The sequence below is a fragment of the Salvia hispanica genome, chromosome 2 (assembly GCF_023119035.1).
Source record: "Salvia hispanica cultivar TCC Black 2014 chromosome 2, UniMelb_Shisp_WGS_1.0, whole genome shotgun sequence".
Taxonomy (NCBI): Eukaryota; Viridiplantae; Streptophyta; class Magnoliopsida; order Lamiales; family Lamiaceae; genus Salvia; species Salvia hispanica.
In genome coordinates this window covers 39532133-39550193 of record NC_062966.1, presented here as the reverse complement: position 1 = coordinate 39550193, position 18061 = coordinate 39532133, and the positions used below count along the sequence as shown (strand labels likewise).

Genomic DNA, 18061 nt, shown 5'->3' with positions numbered 1-18061 from the left:
TCGACCTAATACAGTTACTCAAAAATAAATAATAAAATACTAATATTCAAAAAGGAAATAAAAGGGAATAAAGGCATAAGGTAACTTTATATCTAATCCTACTTGGCGGCGAAGTCGCCGAACTTCTTCGGACGCACATTCCTCTTCGGCTTCGAAGTTGCTATGGACGCTTGCTGAGGTTCTTCCCTGCGTGCCTTTTCTGGTGCAGCACGCGACTCTGTCGGCTTGGGTTGCGGCGGTTGTGGTACCGTATCAGAAACAAACGCTTCTCCCAATCCATTGTTGTTGTGAACTGCCCAAGTTTGAGAGCAAAATTCGATTACCAATCCAACCAATAACATTTGTTGATTTAATCAAAGAAACAAATGCATGCATAAAAAGCTACTCCCTCCGTCCCGGCTAAGATGACACATTTCTTAGCCGGAGAAAGAAAGATGAATATTTAAATAGGAGTGAGAAAAAATGGTTAGGTGTATTAATTGGAGAGAGAAAGTTATCAAAAAAGGAAATGTGTTATCTTAATTGAGACAAACTAAAAAGGAAAACGTGTCATAAAGTGGGACGGAGGGAGTGCTCAATGTGGCATATAGTGGCTAAACCGAGGAAACTCACTTGAATGCATCTGAGATCCATTTGACGACGAAGGTCCTAATCTCCCTGTCATACGCATCAGCTCAACCTGTTTCTTAAGCAACTCATTAAATCTTTCTATCTGGGCCTTTAGAACCAGGCTCAGATGATAGGCCTTAAAAAATTTGGGGTTTTCCTTCTCGAGTCTTTCCCATACTGGAAGAAAGCAAATTAATTAATGAATTAGATAAATTTGAAAATATGGAGAAATATAGTGTGTAAGGTAGTTGGAAGAAAGCAAATTAGTTTGATTAAAGTTACCAATTTTAATGATTTCGGGTTCAATATTTGCTTTTTTTGACAAATAATCAATCGTTTCCTCCTTATTCATGTAAAGTTGAATGCACATTTCGATAAGGTGGTGAACCTGATACGTACAAGAAGTTTAGAGAAGACCCAAAAAAGGTATATAATTATAATTATAAATGAGATAACCACCCAATCCATCATATAGTAAAACTTACCGTTTGTATCTTCATTAGAAGGGCTTCTCTAGTAACATCTGACATTTTGCAACTTCCAAAATACTTTGTTTGACTGATTAATCAAGAATAAGTAAGCCTCTTAAAATGATCAAGCAAACATAAAATTAATCAGTTAATAACATCACCAAAATTATGTGTTTCTTTCTTTTTTCATATTTGTATTAAAAGCACTATGATTTCACGTCCCCATTTTTGCATTAAAAGTAAAAGCTTATTTAGAATGCTTTCTTGAAATCATAAAAAAACAATCTAAAATCAAAATTAAAGGTTACATTGACATTAATTTAAAGGAGTTCATTCTTAGTAAATTTATCTAAAAAACATTAATTATAAGCTCGAAGCAACATACATCGGATACTATTCTTAAACCTTTATCTATTCCCTTTTCCATGTATGATCATTGACAAATTTATGTACAACACTAAAAGAAACATGATTTTGAGAAAATATATGTACTAGCATCCATTAACGGTCAATATAAAAAACAATGAAAAAGGTAACAAAAAAAACAAAGAAAACTGAACTCAACTTGTAATATTATGCATTAATTCAAATTCATGTAGGAGAGAGGGAGACACACACATAATAACTACAATCAAGCACAAAAAAACATATACATAATAATCTAGGGCAACTAATACATACCTATAATGAGTATTAATGACGACAAAGAAAAGAACAAAGCAAGAAAGTGGTGATGAGTGTTATGCGACTGGTACATATATATAGATATATTTTCAAAAGTTTGTATGGAAATAGCTAGTAAGATAAATTTAGACATGATTTGTAAATTAATCTTTCCTATGAATACTTAATTATTTGTATATTGTAATTATATCCTAAATTATTGCATAAATTGTTTGTTTCCTAAATCATTGCATAAAAGCACATATTTAATATATTAAGATTATATGTTAAATTAGTTAACACTTATATATGGAAAGAGTCATCCGACAGATCATTAAAATCTCATCTGTAATTAACTTCAATTTGATTCCCAATTAAATAATTAGACAAGATTTTATTCTTATCGTTTATGGATAAATTTTTATGCAAGGACTGTATTGTTTTCAACCGTTATGACTCATTGTCATGTGAATATCCATATAGGATTAAATTGTGAGATTATTTGATTGGAGGGATGACTATTACTCGTTATCATGTCATTAAGTGAACATTAAACGATGTCGTACAATGCTCTATGACCTCATTAATTATTTATCCAAGATTAATTACGTTGTGAAACAATTTGAATTGAAGAAATGACCCAAACATAATTACTCATTTAAAATAATTTAAAATGATATTCATCTTAATAAACCAACCATAAAACATATTCATTCAATACATGTATATATTACTGTCGGCCAATCTAGGATAAACCATTTATTAGGGTTTTTTCTTGATTTTGATTACAATTTTAAATCTCTCAGAAACCAAATCAGTTGAATAGGAGATGTCAGATACAAACACAATCCATCGTTTTGGCCCTAACTCCTTTAAATTGCAAAGGTCTGTTTCTTGTTTAATTCATAGGCAAGTACTTGCTTGCTTTATAATTTGTCCAACATTTTCACAGTTTACCTATACCAAGAGCTGGCCATGTTCTTGGCCTCGTGGGAAATAATGGCATTGGAAAAACTACTTCACTTAAACTCTTGTCTGGATTGGTGGGACCCATCTTGGGAAGATTTATTAATGTAACTTCCTTAATTTACCTATTCACCCATCCTTCATTTTCAATTTTCCTTTGAAGTGAGTTCAACATGTCACATTTTCTCTATATTATTTGGCAGAATCCTCCTGATTGGCAAGAAATTTTGGGTCATTTAAAGGAACTGAGCTGCACAATTACTTCACCCATGTTGTTGTTGAAGGTGTTATTTCATGTTTTAGTGCCATATATCTTAGAAGACTTACTGAGCAAGATTTATATTTCTCAACATACCACTGATCACAACAGAGGTTTGGTTTGCATTGCATTGCATTGCACCAACCTTTCTGTAAAGCCAACGGGGTGATTCTGGGAGCATGAGTTCAATATCATATTCAAGTTTGATATCTCTAAATTCTTTAATTTGTGTTGTGTTAAAAGATTTGGTATAGAGATCTTGGCTTATGTTAAATATTAGTAGTAAGTTTTTTATCTTCTTTTATTGTCATAGAATTTTTTATTTTTTTTTTGCCTTAGCAGGTGATACTAATAATTAAATGCAAATGTATTAGTAGCTCAACTATTTTTGTCACATCTCTAGATTAATCTGTCACATCTCTTTGTGATGCATTGATTCTCAGGCAATCTTCAAGTCCCGGTTAGTCGATCGCATCCCTCAACACGTTCAAGGCAACGTTGGGGAAATCCTTTCTTGAATCCTAACTTTTCTTAGGTATTCTTTTTCTAGTTTTAGGATTCTTACATATTTAAGCAATATAGTATAGTTTTATTAATAATATTGATAATAATAATAATAACATAATAATAGTAATAATAATAATTACAATGTTTTTAAAATAATTTAAAATTATAAATCATACTTAATTTCACTATAATAAAAAAACGGGGTAACTGCTTTTAAAGTCACCAACTTTCCATGAATTCCAGTTTTTCCCACGAACTTTAAAAAGTTCGTGTAATGTCACGAACTTTATTGTCGGTTGCTATTTTCCCATGTCAGGTTTTCCGATCTGATTCAATTTGTTCGTTTCCTATTAACACAATGTCCAAATTCTTTTTTCTTACTATCGTTATCTTCTTCTTTGAAATAGCTTCGCGTGCGTACCTTGTACGCCTCAATCGGAACTCGGATGAAGAAGTTATGGACATTATGATGGTACAAGGTCGCACAAAGGTCGCAACCTTCATCAAATAGCCATAACTTCTTCATCCGAGTTCTGATTGAGGCGTACAAGGTACCCACACGAAGCTATTTCAAAGAAGAAGATAACGATAGTAAGAAAAAAGAATTTGGATATTGTCATAATAGGTAACGAACAGTTAGAATCAGACGGGAAAACTTGACATGGGAAAATGACAACCGACAATAAAGTTCGTGACATTACACGAACTTTTTAAAGTTTGTGGGAAAAACCAGAATTCATGGAAAGTTGGTGACTTTAAAAGCAATTACCCCTAAAAAAAACTACTCCCTCTGTTCCATAGTAATGGAGGCAAAACTTTTTCGACACGGAGATTAAGAAAAATTGTACTAGGTGAGTTATGTAAAGAGAGAATAAAGTGGAAAATGAAAAAGGTAGAGAGATGTAGAGAGAAAAAAGTAAGAGAGAGTAAAGTAAGTGTGGAAAAATGTATTGACTTTTACTAAAAAGGGAAATGACTCTATTACTATAGAACTGACGGAAATAGAAAAACTCCCCTATTACTATGGAACGGAGGGAGTATAATTGAAATTATCATAATTATAACTTATTTTATAATAATTCATAATAATAATAATAATTTATTAAATAATTAAAATATAATTAAATAATATAAATCTTATAATAAATAATAAATATTTTATTTTATAAATTAACAATTAATCAATAAAGTCATAGTGCAATTTTAATTTATAAAATTTATTCAATTATAATATAATAATTATTATATTTATTGTTATAATAAATGAGTACTGTAATACTTCATGTAACTATAATTATAATTATATTATTATATATTATGATGGATAATCCATATTTAAACTATCCATCGTAATAATAAATATATTAATATAATTATTATTATTTGTAATTAATAATTTAATAAAAATTTTATAATATTATTCTTTTTATAAATAAAATAATAATAACTATATTTTTAGTTTGGTGTTTAAATTAAATATAAATTTAAAATCTTGATATTTTCCAAACACTAAAGTTACTAGGAATCATATTCCCGGGATATTTTCCCAGGAATTATTTTCCTTGCCAACTTTACTTTCCTGCCAACCAACATGGCCTTAGCGCTTAAATGTATTTAAAGAAACTTGCAGTATCTAAATAAGGATCTCGCTCTACAACAACAAAAGCAATAAGGATGAAGAAATAAGTGTAGGTTTGTGCAGACGAGGCAAGATAAGAATAATTTTGCTTCTAAAAGTCTTCGTGCTCATATCAATTTGCTAGTTCATTCAAAGGCGAAATCAGCGTTGCTCTCAAATGAGCTCGTTTCCTGGCCCAACATGGGATCACCATTAGTGAAAGGTGAAACTGTTAAGGGTTTTCCCTTAACTAAGAAAGTCGACTACCTTCGGCGATCGCTGTCCTCTCCGGCGTCCTATAGTAGGATCGGCGGAGGCAAGATTTGGCTGTGCGCGAAAGACCACAAAATCTAGGGTTTGTAAATTTATCAACGACAAGTTGGACAAATAATATTTTATACATAATGAGTTTACGAACAAAAGCCCTAATCAACAAAGAAAACCTGAAATGGAACTTATAACTACGCCAGACCCTTAATCAAAATAAATACTAATAAAATACTAATATTCAAAAAGGAAATAAAAGGGAATAAAGGCGTAAGGTAACTTTATATCGAATCCTACTTGGCGACGAAGTCGCCGAGCTTCTCCGGTGGACGCACATTCCTCTTCGGCTTCGAAGTTGCTATGGACGCTTGCTGAGGTTCTTCCCTGCGTGCCTTTTCTGGTGCAGCACGCGACTCCATCGGCTTGGGTTGCGGCGGTTGTGGTACCGTATCAGAAACAAACGCTTCTCCCAATCCTGTCGTACGCATCAGTTCAACCTGTTTCTCGAGCAACTCATTAAATCTTTCTATCTGGGCCTTTAGAGCCACACTCAGATGATAGTCCTTAAAAAATTCAGGGTTTTCCTTCTCGAGTCTTTCCCATACTGGAAGATAGCAAATTAATTAATGAAATAGATAAATTTGAACATATGGAGAAATATAGTGAGTAAGGTAGTTGGAAGAAAGCAAAATAGTTTGATTAAACTTACCAATGTTAACGATTTCAGGTTCAACTTTTGCTTTTTTTGACAAATAATCAATCGTTTCCTCCTTGTTCATGTAAAGTTGAATGCACGTTTTGATAAGGTGGTGAACCTGATACATACAAGAAGTTTAGAGAAGACCCAAAAAAGATATAATTATAATTATAAATGAGATAACCACCCAATCCATCATATAGTAAAACTTACCGTTTGTAACTTATCGTCTGACATTTTGCAACTTCCAAAATACTCTTAAGTTTGACTGATGAATCAAGAATAAGTAAGCCTCTTAAAATGATCAAGCAAACATAAAGTTAATCAGTTAAGTAACATCACCAAAATTATGTGTTTCTTTCTTTTTTCATATTTGTATTAAAAGCACTATGATTTCACGTCCCCATTTTTGCATTAAAAGTAAAAGCTCCGATTTAGAATGCTTTCTTGAAATCATAAAAAAACAATCTAAAATCAAAATTAAAGGTTACATTGACATTAATTTAAAGGAGTTCATTCTTAGTAAATTTATCTAAAAAACATTAATTATAAGCTCGAAGCAACATACGTCGGATACTATTCTTAAACCTTCATCTATTCCCTTTTACATGTATGATCATTGACAAATTCATGTACAACACTAAAAGAAACATGATTTTGAGAAAATATATGTACTAGCATCCATTAACGGTCAATATAAAAAACAATGAAAAAGGTAACAAAAAAAACAAAGAAAACTGAACTCAACTTGTAATATTATGCATTAATTCAAATTCATGTAGGAGAGAGGGAGACACACACATAATAACTACAATCAAGCACAAAAAAACATATACATAATAATCTAGGGCAACTAATACATACCTATAATGAGTATTAATGACGACAAAGAAAAGAACAAAGCAAGAAAGTGGTGATGAGTGTTAGGAAATAATGGCATTGGAAAAACTACTTCACTTAAACTCTTAGCATAAATCTTAGTGATTTTCAACATGTTTCGCAACAATTTCTAACAAGAATATCAGTTCTTGCTGCTGACAGCTTTAACCATCAAGATCTCACTGCATAGCTTCTTGGGAACTTGTTGCAAAGATCTACCTTCTTGCCATGCCTGCCCCACCATAACTCCCGGACCCACGTGGCGTATGTATATCACGACTTGATCGTTAAACGGCCATGGATGTTTTGCTGGAAGGGAGAAGTTGATGGCCAATCAGCAGTACTCACAATACATAAGAGACTAAGCATGTAAGTTCTTCATTAAATCTATCATCTACGAGTCACGAAACCTGGTTTTGGATATTCTTGCGGATATTCTGGAAGATTCAGCATTCCATCTCCGAATTCATATGCTAAATCACAAGGCTGCTCCGTTGACATCACTTCGTTGGTTTCTCTAATGCTGAAGTACAAAGGGCAGACGGACTTTACGATTCCTGATAGCAGGTTTTCTCCTGTATCACAACACGAAACAATCAGCAACGAGCCAGACATCAACACACAAAATATTTCCTCGCATTGCCAAAACAGTGAAGTGTAGCTCAACAAACAGGTAGAAAAGCAACAGACTTCACAAAGGCCGATGCGATTAAAGTGAAATACTACTCAGACACACAAAGCAACATATGCAGCTAATCTACATTATTTAGTGAATAGACTTACCAATAAGCCGACCATAAACATTCCCATCCGAGCAGCAAAAAATTGCCTAAAAACGAAAACCGGACTGACAATAGTGAAATCAAGAGTTTGCAGAAGCGAAAACATATATAGCTCGAAAGATAACCTAAAACCAACGCCTAACCTTCTGGGACAATCCCATCCAAGCCACTTGAAGCGGTTCTGTACATCGAGCACAGTTTTAGATGTCATACAATAATGCCAAAACCAAATACACACAAGTTTCTGGGATTTCACCTCCACTTGTTCGGATATTCCACAGCTCGAGAGAACCTGCAGTGGCTCCATCAGACAGCAAGCTGGAAGCACTTCTCTTTGCTAACTTGGCATCATCGTATCGCGTTCCAGCCACCTCCCAAGCTCTCGATATAAGTCTACAACAAATTCATAGCAACAGTCGAAAGAGTAATGCATCTTAATCAACATACAGATGAAACAAACTCCGCAAAATCAAACACGGAAACACAATAGGAACTAATTTTGGTAATCAAACAGGAAAAACATAATTTTTCCACATGAATTATCAAGATCAAAACTAACTCCAATTCAATAAAACAAACTCAAACCTGGGATTTAACAGAGAGATCAAGTGCTGTCTCCTTTCCTCCGGTATGTCATCAATTTTTTTCCTGAATCAACAATTCCATTTAACAAATTCATGAATCAACAGTTCTATTCCACGCAAGATACAATTTTTCCGTCTTTCCGAAACAGAAAGACATGAATACTAACAAAATCTAACTCTGGAAAAGTTAACAGCACCAACCAAAGGTAAGAAGCGGGATTGTATGAGGAAGGGTCGAGAGGAATGAGCTCCTTCGGTGGATCAAGAAGCGCCACTACGTCTAGCTCGTTTAAGTAATAGCTCCCTTCAACTCCGGGGACTGCATACAGCTCCGCATTCCATTCTGACTTCGCTTTGGCATTTGTTCGAGCAGTTAATCTGCATGATTTTGCCACCTCCATTGATGTACTTATCCGCTTCCACTTAGGTTGCAGTGGAAAGGCATGGGGGCGGAATTGAAATGGGCAGCGCCGCCCAATCACTCCGCCGTGGTAGGTGGTGAATGTTGTCATTGCTACCATTATCGGTTTAGATCAATCCAAAATTGAGTTCATATTTCGTCCACCTGAAATTTAAAATTATTACACTTATTTGAAATGATTGATTTATATACTCCACCTCATACCATATTCTAAAAGTTCAATACTGATTTTTTAAATAATGTCACATACAAAATTAATTTTAGGAAATCTTATTGTATTTGAGAACAATTTTTATAAAAATTAAAAATTGAGCTAATTTCTGTGCACAATACTACTTTTAGTGGGCTTTTTGAGCCCATTTATGAAAAGCACAGTGAAGAAATGAGGTGGATTTTTACATTTTTGAAGACTATGACAATTTGCCAATGTTTTCTTAAAAAAAACAAAAAAATTCCCTAAAAGTGAGTGAAATTATGTATAAAAGTAGAATTATTACTTTGAATGCAAAAATAATATGGGAGTGGGCCGGCTATCATCAATCCATGAGTACCGAAAAATTATATTCAGTTCGGTCTTTTAATCTGCCATCGATTTATATACAGTTGTTCCAACTTCACCTCCATTTATTGAATCCGTCATTGGTTATTATCTGTACGGTTAGCGAGCAAGTGAGTTGGACTCCACAAAAACTTAGAGACGAGTGAGCTATAAAATTATGATTTCTTTGTTTCTTCGATGAAGCGAAATATAATATCTTCTAATGTAATTAATAAAATTTTAAACCGTGATCTATAAAAGTAACATCTTCATATATTTGAGAACATTCAAAAGATACTATTACCAGTCCGATGGATGACACTCAAATGGTTGCCATAAAAGTACCAACCGTAAGTTTCTTCGGAGGGCATCCTACCGACATAATTTTCCAGTCCCAACGACATTAAAGCGTTGCCGGGAGTTCATTTTTCACCTAAATTATAAAAAAATTCAAATTTTGAAAAGAAGAGAAATGGGTCCAATTACCCAAAACGAGTAAATAGGCGGCCCATTAGCGGGAAAGCCCAAACGAGCATATATAAGTGGATCGGGACCAAATCACACACACGAACACGCACTTTAAGGTGAGAGAGAGCTACTGAGAGAGAAGGTGAAAAAGAGAGAGAGGGAGAAATGTCGTCCAGCGCTGCGCAACCGTTTTGGAGAGCTGCCGGAATGACCTACGTCACCTACTCCAATCTCTGCGCCAGTCTCGTCAGGCAGTGTTTGAAGGAGCCTTACAGATCCGAAGCTCTAGCTCGCGAGAAGGTCCATTTCAGCGTTTCCAAATGGGTCGACGGCAAGCCTGAGAAGCCAAGTAATTTTTAATTTTTCTTCTTTTACTTTCAAAATTGTGTCGAATTTCGTGATCTGTTTCGTTTTTTTCGATCAATTAGGTCTTTGGTTGTGTTTTTTTGTTGATTGATTCGTTTCAGCTGTTGCGTGGCTTTATTAGGGCTGAGGTTGGCTGTGATTGATTCATGCTTTGTATATGTTGCATTTGGAGCTGTGATGCTTGGATTTGGATTTTATGTTTTTGATTTCTGATTGGATTGTATTAATTGGAAAGTATACATTAGGATTGGAGTTTGTGTTTTGCTGGAGTGGGTTTGAATCCGTAATGTACCTTAACAAAGTTGGGATAATTGGTTGGGGATGTGGAAAGCACTGTTGTTGAGAAGTGTTCTAGATAATATTTGATAGTTATCTCACAAAATGGTGTGTGCAAGGTTTGATTAGGAAGTGACTCCGCCATGTTGCATTTGGAGCTGTGATGTTTGGATTTGGATATTTAGGTTTTTGATTTCTGATTGGATTGTCTTGATTGGAAAGTATACATTCGGATTGGGGATTATGTTTTTGCTGGAGTGGGTTTGAATCCGTAATGTACCTTAACAAAGTTGGGATAATGTGGGCACTGTTGTTGAGAAGTGTTCTAGATAATATTTGATAGTTATCTCACAAAATGGTGTGTGCAAGGTTTGATTAGGAAGTGACTCCGCCATTGATATTGTTTTTATGGTATGAAATTGTTGAATTAAATGCTTTTCTATCGTATATTTCTCCTTCGGGTTTTGTAGGTGGATTTGAAGCTTCGTTGTTCTCGAATTTCTGTTCCTAAGATAGCACTGTTTGTTGTTCATTTAGCGTGTCTTGATTTTTTCTTACTTGTCTATTACTGTTAATTCGTAGAGTCGCATTAAAACCAGAGCCATTAACCCCAATTAAAACTATAAGAAATGCCGTTTTCTTGAACATTAGCCCCTTTTAAGCTCTGTTTGTGTTGAGAAACAACATTGGTTCCTTGTTCAATGTAATCGATCTCCTCAGTTTCTGGTGAGGCCTTTAGGTGTTTGCTTGCTTATTACTGCAAGTCAATTTCCTTTTAAGCCTGTTAGGGAAAGAAGCCATGGGATAGGGCATGGCTTAAAACAATTATGTAGATTATTTATCGTGTTCCCTGGCTGTTCCCTGGCTGATTCATTGAGCTACAGTGGATATAAAGTGCAATTATCTGCTGGTCACTGTGATTTTGTAAGGATTGCTGGATATATTAGATTAATACAACGATCAGATGTAAGGCCAATTAAAGAGAATTTTGTCCATTTTCATTATGCTATACCCAATATGTTAGACGTTAGAGCTTGTAGCAGATTAGCGGGGACACAGTGCAAGTGACTATGGTCTCCATGACTAAATGCGAGAGATTTGTTTATCTTTCTTGGGTGTTTAAGCTATATTTTGTATATCAAATCTTCCTTGCAATTAGTTTGATACTAGAAACTTTAATGCATGGAGTTGTATGTGTGTTATGCTATCTTGCTTGGCTGCTGCTTTATAGTTTTTTCAATCAGTAATCAGAAAAATGTGCTATATTCTAACTGGAGCTTTTTCGTTGCTTTTCAGCCATCCGCACCGACACTCCTGAATGAGGCTGGAGACCGGCATAAGAAGTTCCCTCTTAATCTTCAACGCCCCTTCAAGCTAAAGATCCCTTTTCGTATTCGTTTTGTCTTGATACACAAACTATTCTGGCATTGTAATTCCCTGACAACTTCACCTGTTCTTGTGATCTGAGTTTGATCCAAATGAACTGATAATAATGTGAATGTTTTGGCTTAAGATTTTTGCTATGCTATTGCCAATCATTTGGTATTTATTTGATGAAATTCACTAAACATTGGTGCATTTTCTTAACTGGCGGTTCCGAACCTGTTCATGAACCGTGGGCATGTCTAGCGATAAACTATAAAAATTGCATTTGTGAGTTTCAAAATCAGTGGAAAAATTAATCATAAAATTGGATCAATCAATAGTGTGAGTTTTGAAAATCTGTGGAAATATTAATCATAAAATTGAATCAATCAATAGTAATTAAGAAAATATTTTTTTTATGTATTTTTTAATTCAAAGAAAAGTAAGAGCTGTTTCTTCGACAGCCCAACAAACGAACAAACTCGCTTTGGGTCGCCACCAAAACATTCCGCCAACCAAAACCAACTCCACTAAACCTCCCAATTTCAATGGCGAATTCAATCCCTAATCTCATCTATACACTCTCCATCTCTTGATTTCTCACCAGTTTCGGATCGGAGCAGCAGCTGCCGGATCGGAGCCGCCGAATTGGCGAATCCGCTTTTACTCAGCTTATTTCAGCCGATTGGTTTAGTTTAGGCTCGGTTAATTCGTGTTTGAGCAAGTCTGTTTAGCGATGGCTTCGGCGAAATCGACTCGGTCTAGAGCGGCGCACGCGGGAGCTTCAGCGAAGGGAAATGCCAAAGACGGAGGGGTGAAATTTGAGGAAAATCTGAAAGTTTTCAAGTCTGATAACTTCGATGCCGATGGTTTTGTGCAGTCCAAGTGCCACTCGCTTAGCGAAAAGGTGTGTGGGGATTTTTTGTTGTTTTTATTGATGGACTGGTTGGGGAAACGGAAAACTCCTGTTTTGGATTTTAATTTGTTTGGGAAAATATGATAGCAATCGTTTGATAATCATTGGTTAATGATTAAGGAAGACATTTTCATATTTTTAGGTGTTTCTTCTCTTGTTAATTTAGCATTGCAGTTGAAGGATTAGTTTCATATTTCTCGGTTATGATCAGAGAATAAGGTTTTACTTCATGTTATTATGATCTCAAAATTTGGTATTAATAGCTTATTTCATTTGGTTCTATGGGTTTTGATGTAGATGAAATTTCGCAAACATACCAGAAAATAGGAATGATTGTTTCAATATATTTTCCCCTATCTGGAATGTGAAATTGTGTGTTGTTTGCTCTTACTAAAAATAGGTAAAGGAAAATGAGCAATTGTGGTGGGCAGATAAGAGAATCTTAATTCAGTTAAAGAGAACAATCTGATAGGAATAAAGCTTTAATCACCTCCAATACATTATGCTTCCTATAGGACCTATACCAGTTTTATTTTATATTGATTTATGTCTCTTACTAACTGCCTTCACACCCGACTGATCATCACAGTTCATTTTCATGTGAAGTAGCCTAAAGTAGCGAACCCCTCCTTGATCAACTTGATGCTCAGATTTTGATTTTGTTCTTTCAGGCTTCATTAGGAAATGTGTGGTTGTGTTGAAAATAACAGTTTGAGCATTTTTTGCAGGAAATTAGACAATTGTGCTCATATCTTGTTGATCTGAAAAGAGCTTCGGCTGAAGAAATGCGTCGAAGTGTTTATGCGAACTATACAGCTTTTATTCGGTGAGTTCTTTGTGGTTATGTCAGGGTTGTTGTAACAATGTCTCCGCTCTGCCTTTAGTCTTGTTTTTGTATAGAAGTATGATCCTTAGACTTCAACTGGAATAAAGCCATTGAAAGGCCTAAGCTTTGGAACTACCTCTTTATTTGGATAGCTAATAGCTAAGCAGATAGATATTATTTAGGTATTGGAACTTTCTTAAAACAAAATCAAAATGTTGTCCAGCAAGTGGTCAAGAGCTGCTGCATGCAGCATGCTCATACCAACAAATGGCTGCCAACCTCGTCATTGATGACGTGAAAAATAGAGGACTCCTGGGGTTCTTTCCTGTGTTCCTCTTGATCTGGACACTTTTCTATAATAATAGCGTGCATCCAGATTGTCTTACTATTGAGTGCCTTCTGCTGAATGGATATTCAACATTGTAATCTAATAGTATCTTTTTATAAAAACTGTAGTACTTCCAAAGAGATATCAGACTTAGAGGGCGAACTTTCATCAATGAGAAACTTGCTGTCCACTCAGGCAACACTGATTCATAATCTAGCTGAGGGAGTTCATATTGACTCTTCGTCTGACTCTGTTCCGGATGGTTCAGTGACAACTGGGAACGACGGAGTAGGAGAGCCTTCTGAGTTAGAGAAATGGTCAACAGAGTTTCCTGATTTCCTTGATGTATTGTTAGCTGAAAGAAGGATTGATGAAGCTTTAGCCAACCTTGATGAAGGTGAGCGGATTGTGGCAGAAGCAAAAGAAAAGAAGACTCTGTCTCCCGTCATGCTTCAGTCACTTCAGACTTCTATAACTGAACGTAGACAAAGGTTAGCTGATCAGCTTGCTGAAGCTGCCTGCCAACCTTCCACGCGTGGTTCGGAGCTTCGTGCATCAATCTCTGCTCTAAAAAAGCTTGGTGATGGTCCGCGTGCTCATAGTTTACTCCTTAATGCTCATTATCAGAGGTATCAATACAACATGCAAAGTCTCCGCCCATCAAGCACATCATATGGTGGAGCATATACAGCAGCTCTTTCACAGCTTGTATTCTCTGCCATTGCTCAAGCTGCAAGTGATTCCGAGGCTATTTTTGGCAAGGAGAAGGCTTATACATCTGAACTTGTCATGTGGGCCACAAAACAGACAGAAGCTTATGCACTTCTTGTCAAAAGACATGCACTAGCTTCATCTGCGGCTGCTGGAGGATTGAGATCTGCTGCAGAATGTGTTCAAATAGCATTAGGCCACTGTTCCTTATTGGAAGCTCGTGGTCTTGCTCTTTGCCCTGTTCTTATAAAGCTTTTCAGACCCAGCGTTGAGCAAGCTCTGGATGCTAATTTGAAGCGAATTGAAGAGAGTACAGCTGCTTTAGCAGCTGCTGATGATTGGGAGCTCACATATCCTCCTAGCTCTGTGCGTTTATCCGGAAGAACCAATGCAGCCGTTTCTGGTAGTGCATCAGCACATCAGCACAAACTTTCAAGTAGTGCTCACCGTTTCAATACAATGGTCCAGGTAAATTTTATTAGATTTTGTCATCTGTCAGTCCATGTTTTAGGATGGCTTGCTTATTCACAACCATTGTTCCATTTTCGTTTTCTTTTCTGGTTTCAAAACTTTCTTGAAAGGGTGTGTTGGCAACTTCATGTATTATTTCTTGTGCACTCAATACTTTTGCCAACAAACTATCTTCAATAGCTCTCTTCTTCAAGATATTTTTCTGTGATGGTGCAAACCTTGATTTTAGTTATGGTGTTTTGTGTAGGATTTCTTTGAAGATGTAGGTCCCCTATTAAGCATGCAGTTAGGAAGTAGAACACTGGATGGCTTGTTCCAGGTGTTCAATTCGTATGTAAGTATGCTCATAAAAGCCTTACCTGCTTCAATGGATGAAGAGGCAGATTTTGAGGGTTCAGGAAATAAAATTGTTCGAATGGCTGAAACCGAAGCACAACAAATAGCATTGCTTGCCAATGCATCCTTACTCGCTGAGGAGCTATTGCCTCGTGCAGCAATGAAGCTTGCCCCACTAACTCAGGCTAATGATGCTCGTAGAAGGCCCATGGACCGCCAAAACCGTAATCCTGAGCAAAGGGAATGGAGGAGGCGCCTTGTGGCTTGTGTGGATAGATTGAAAGATAGTTTCTGCCGCCAACATGCTCTAGAACTTATTTTCACGGAAGAAGGTGACAGCTATCTGACTGCAGGGACATACATAAATATGAATGGGAACCCAGACGAAATTGAGTGGATCCCTACTCCATTATTTCAGGTATACTTTACATGTTCAAGTTGATCAGTTGGCTTCCCTATCTCGATAAACTGTTTGCATAGAGGTGTTAATATAGAGCTGCACATTCATATATTGAATTCTTTATTCTTTACTCTATGCTTCCAGGATCTATATGCAAAGTTGAATAGGATGGCTAGTATAGCAGCAGATATGTTCGTAGGCCGCGAGAGATTTGCCACATTGCTATTAATGAGGCTCACGGAGACTGTCATTTTATGGCTTTCAGAAGATCAAACGTTTTGGGAAGACATTGAGGAAGGACCTAGGCCATTGGGTGATCTCGGTCTACAGCAGGTTGGGAGATCTGATATCAGCTCTGTGATTGCTTCCATTTTCCATGACATTGTCTGTGTATTTACTCTCTTAATTCTTGCAGTTCTATCTGGATATGAAATTCGTCATGTGTTTCGCCTCGCAAGGCCGCTACCTGTCCAGGAACTTGCATCGCGTGGTGAATGATATTATAAATAAAGCAATCACTGCATTTTCGTCAACTGGCATGGATCCGTATAGGTAATTTCCCATAACTCTTTTCTCATGTTCATATTCAGTTGAGCTTCTTGTCATTATTTATTTTGTGAATTAAGTTAATGACCATATGATAATTGGAGAGAGAGTAAAGTAGGAGAAAATATAAAGCAAAAAAGATTAAATGTGTTATTATTGTCATAAAGAAAAATGACTCAACGACAATGATTATCAAAAAAGGAATAGAGTCATCAACTATGGTGGGACAGAGGGGTATACAAAACTCGATTCTTTTGTTCTCGTCTGTGGTCTGGCTTGCATAAGCATGACTGGTTTTGCTGTTTGCAGTGTACTTCCGGAAGATGAGTGGTTCAACGAAGTCTGTCAAGACGCGATAGAGAAGCTGAGTGGTCAACCGAAGAACTCCAACAGGGAGCGCGACCTCAACAGTCCAACTGCTTCTGTTTCAGCTCAATCAATCTCATCCATGAGATCTCATGGAAGTTCCTGATCCAAAATTGTTCACAATCTGTAAATTAGACTGCACGTGCACGGTTCGTGATAGGTAAGTGCCTTCGTAGTATTTTGCTTGCTCCATTTTTTTGTTTTCTTTTTTAATGGTCAAAACAGTAGATTTGTAGTCACGAATGCGATTTCTTGGAAGGCTAGAAATATTCTTTATGTTTCTCAGCAGGGAAGCATTTTGGGTGTATATGTTGATAAGTAAAGAACTTGAATTTGCATAATTCTTTTGTGTTATATGTACAACCTCTTTCTTATGAACCTTACTATTTAATGTCACCAGTCCAAACTATGGTTAATTTGCCTGCTGCAATTAACTAGAAAATGTGTATTGGGCATTATAGACATACAATTGATACACATTATTTCAATAATTTACACAAATTCACATCTTAAGATAAATTCACGAAAGTAATACTCCAGATTTTACATTCATACAACATATTTTAGAATATTCAGAATACATATGGATACTAACATGCAAAACACAAACAATACAAGAAAATAAGTAAGATTTTACATGCATACAAGAATCTTCATCACACATGGACCAGGAACATGAGAAATACATATACAACACAAGATATCCAAACCATTATTGACAATGAAATGGGATCTCATCAGTAGTCAGTAGCTAATAAACTCGAAAGTTGGGATTTGCCAAGCCATACAGCTCTTCGTTCATCTCCCTGAGCCTAACCACAACTTTAAATGATAGTTCATCTCCTTGTAAATCCTCTTGTTCCTCTATCATTCTCTTTGCACTCTTCACCGCTGATGCGCTGCAATAATCCAAGGCCACGGATTTCAGTGTCGGAATTTCACCAAGTTCTGCAGGGATCTCATTTAAATATATCGAGACAAGATGAAGGTGCTCGAGACTTGGGAAGTGAGAGCTTTCCATCGTCCAACATTCCAAACCGGAACAACGAGCAAGTGACAAAATTTTGAGACTCTGGAACTGGCCTTCAACTGTTTCCCATTTGTGTGTTCCAAACCTTCCCCGGAACAACTTGAGCCTCTGAAGAAGGGGTAATGTACTTAGCTTTTCCAATATCTCTTCCATTGTACCATCATACATGTCAAGAGTTAGCTTCTTAAGAGAGTGTGGAAAGGTAAGCTTACGGAAATAAAAATAACCCTCCCTAGGAAAAAAGATATTCAGTGTGCAGCTAAGAGATTCCAGCTTTTGCAAACGGTCGATGTTATCAAGAGACTCAATTACTCCATCTTGGTCGTAAATGAGTCCCAATTTCTTGATATTGGGGACTCTACGAACCATCATTTCATCACACTTGAAATTCTTTAC

General features: G+C 36.1%; 4 protein-coding genes across 4 annotated transcripts; 2 read left to right on the top strand and 2 right to left on the bottom strand.

Moving 5' to 3' along the window:
* Nucleotides 1-98: 98 nt before the first annotated feature.
* Nucleotides 99-1139, bottom strand: LOC125207041. Its single transcript, XM_048106249.1, has 4 exons — nucleotides 1095-1139; nucleotides 892-997; nucleotides 613-786; nucleotides 99-292 (listed from the first exon to the last, which is right to left on the bottom strand). Exons 1-4 carry the CDS (start codon nucleotides 1137-1139, stop codon nucleotides 99-101), a joined length of 519 nt encoding a protein of 172 aa, XP_047962206.1.
* Nucleotides 1140-6995: 5856 nt separating this feature from the next.
* On the bottom strand, nucleotides 6996-8949 carry LOC125207965. The gene is made up of 7 exons (XM_048107492.1): nucleotides 8503-8949; nucleotides 8303-8365; nucleotides 7974-8110; nucleotides 7861-7898; nucleotides 7719-7764; nucleotides 7346-7510; nucleotides 6996-7244 (listed from the first exon to the last, which is right to left on the bottom strand). The coding sequence occupies exons 1-7, from the start codon at nucleotides 8820-8822 to the stop codon at nucleotides 7078-7080; spliced, it is 936 nt and encodes a 311-aa protein (XP_047963449.1). The 5' UTR covers nucleotides 8823-8949; the 3' UTR covers nucleotides 6996-7077.
* Nucleotides 8950-9870: 921 nt separating this feature from the next.
* Nucleotides 9871-11948, top strand: LOC125207764 (ATP synthase subunit epsilon, mitochondrial-like). The gene is made up of 2 exons (XM_048107240.1): nucleotides 9871-10077; nucleotides 11667-11948. The coding sequence occupies exons 1-2, from the start codon at nucleotides 9894-9896 to the stop codon at nucleotides 11690-11692; spliced, it is 210 nt and encodes a 69-aa protein (XP_047963197.1). The 5' UTR covers nucleotides 9871-9893; the 3' UTR covers nucleotides 11693-11948.
* Nucleotides 11949-12209: 261 nt separating this feature from the next.
* Nucleotides 12210-17013, top strand: LOC125207570 (exocyst complex component EXO84B). Its single transcript, XM_048106970.1, has 7 exons — nucleotides 12210-12642; nucleotides 13380-13477; nucleotides 13934-14984; nucleotides 15235-15741; nucleotides 15868-16056; nucleotides 16139-16275; nucleotides 16579-17013. The coding sequence occupies exons 1-7, from the start codon at nucleotides 12472-12474 to the stop codon at nucleotides 16739-16741; spliced, it is 2316 nt and encodes a 771-aa protein (XP_047962927.1). The 5' UTR covers nucleotides 12210-12471; the 3' UTR covers nucleotides 16742-17013.
* The last annotated feature ends 1048 nt before the right edge of the window (nucleotides 17014-18061 follow it).

What these genes read in the sequence shown, in the direction of transcription:
- LOC125207041 (XM_048106249.1), bottom strand. Translation starts at nt 1,139, where the DNA reads ATGTCAGATGTTACTAGAGAAGCCCTTCTAATGAAGATACAAACG. An exon ending in ACCCGAAATCATTAAAATTG is followed by an intron (nt 787 to 891) that starts GTAACTTTAATC and finishes GCTTTCTTCCAG; the next exon opens with TATGGGAAAGACTCGAGAAG. An exon ending in TGGATCTCAGATGCATTCAA is followed by an intron (nt 293 to 612) that starts GTGAGTTTCCTC and finishes AAACTTGGGCAG; the next exon opens with TTCACAACAACAATGGATTG.
- LOC125207965 (XM_048107492.1), bottom strand. Translation starts at nt 8,822, where the DNA reads ATGGTAGCAATGACAACATTCACCACCTACCACGGCGGAGTGATTGGG. An exon ending in GAATATCCGAACAAGTGGAG is followed by an intron (nt 7,899 to 7,973) that starts GTGAAATCCCAG and finishes CTCGATGTACAG; the next exon opens with AACCGCTTCAAGTGGCTTGG. An exon ending in TGTTTATGGTCGGCTTATTG is followed by an intron (nt 7,511 to 7,718) that starts GTAAGTCTATTC and finishes GTTGTGATACAG; the next exon opens with GAGAAAACCTGCTATCAGGA.
- LOC125207764 (XM_048107240.1), top strand. Translation starts at nt 9,894, where the DNA reads ATGTCGTCCAGCGCTGCGCAACCGTTTTGGAGAGCTGCCGGAATGACC. An exon ending in CGGCAAGCCTGAGAAGCCAA is followed by an intron (nt 10,078 to 11,666) that starts GTAATTTTTAAT and finishes GTTGCTTTTCAG; the next exon opens with CCATCCGCACCGACACTCCT.
- LOC125207570 (XM_048106970.1), top strand. Translation starts at nt 12,472, where the DNA reads ATGGCTTCGGCGAAATCGACTCGGTCTAGAGCGGCGCACGCGGGAGCT. An exon ending in TCCCTACTCCATTATTTCAG is followed by an intron (nt 15,742 to 15,867) that starts GTATACTTTACA and finishes CTATGCTTCCAG; the next exon opens with GATCTATATGCAAAGTTGAA. An exon ending in ACTGGCATGGATCCGTATAG is followed by an intron (nt 16,276 to 16,578) that starts GTAATTTCCCAT and finishes TGCTGTTTGCAG; the next exon opens with TGTACTTCCGGAAGATGAGT.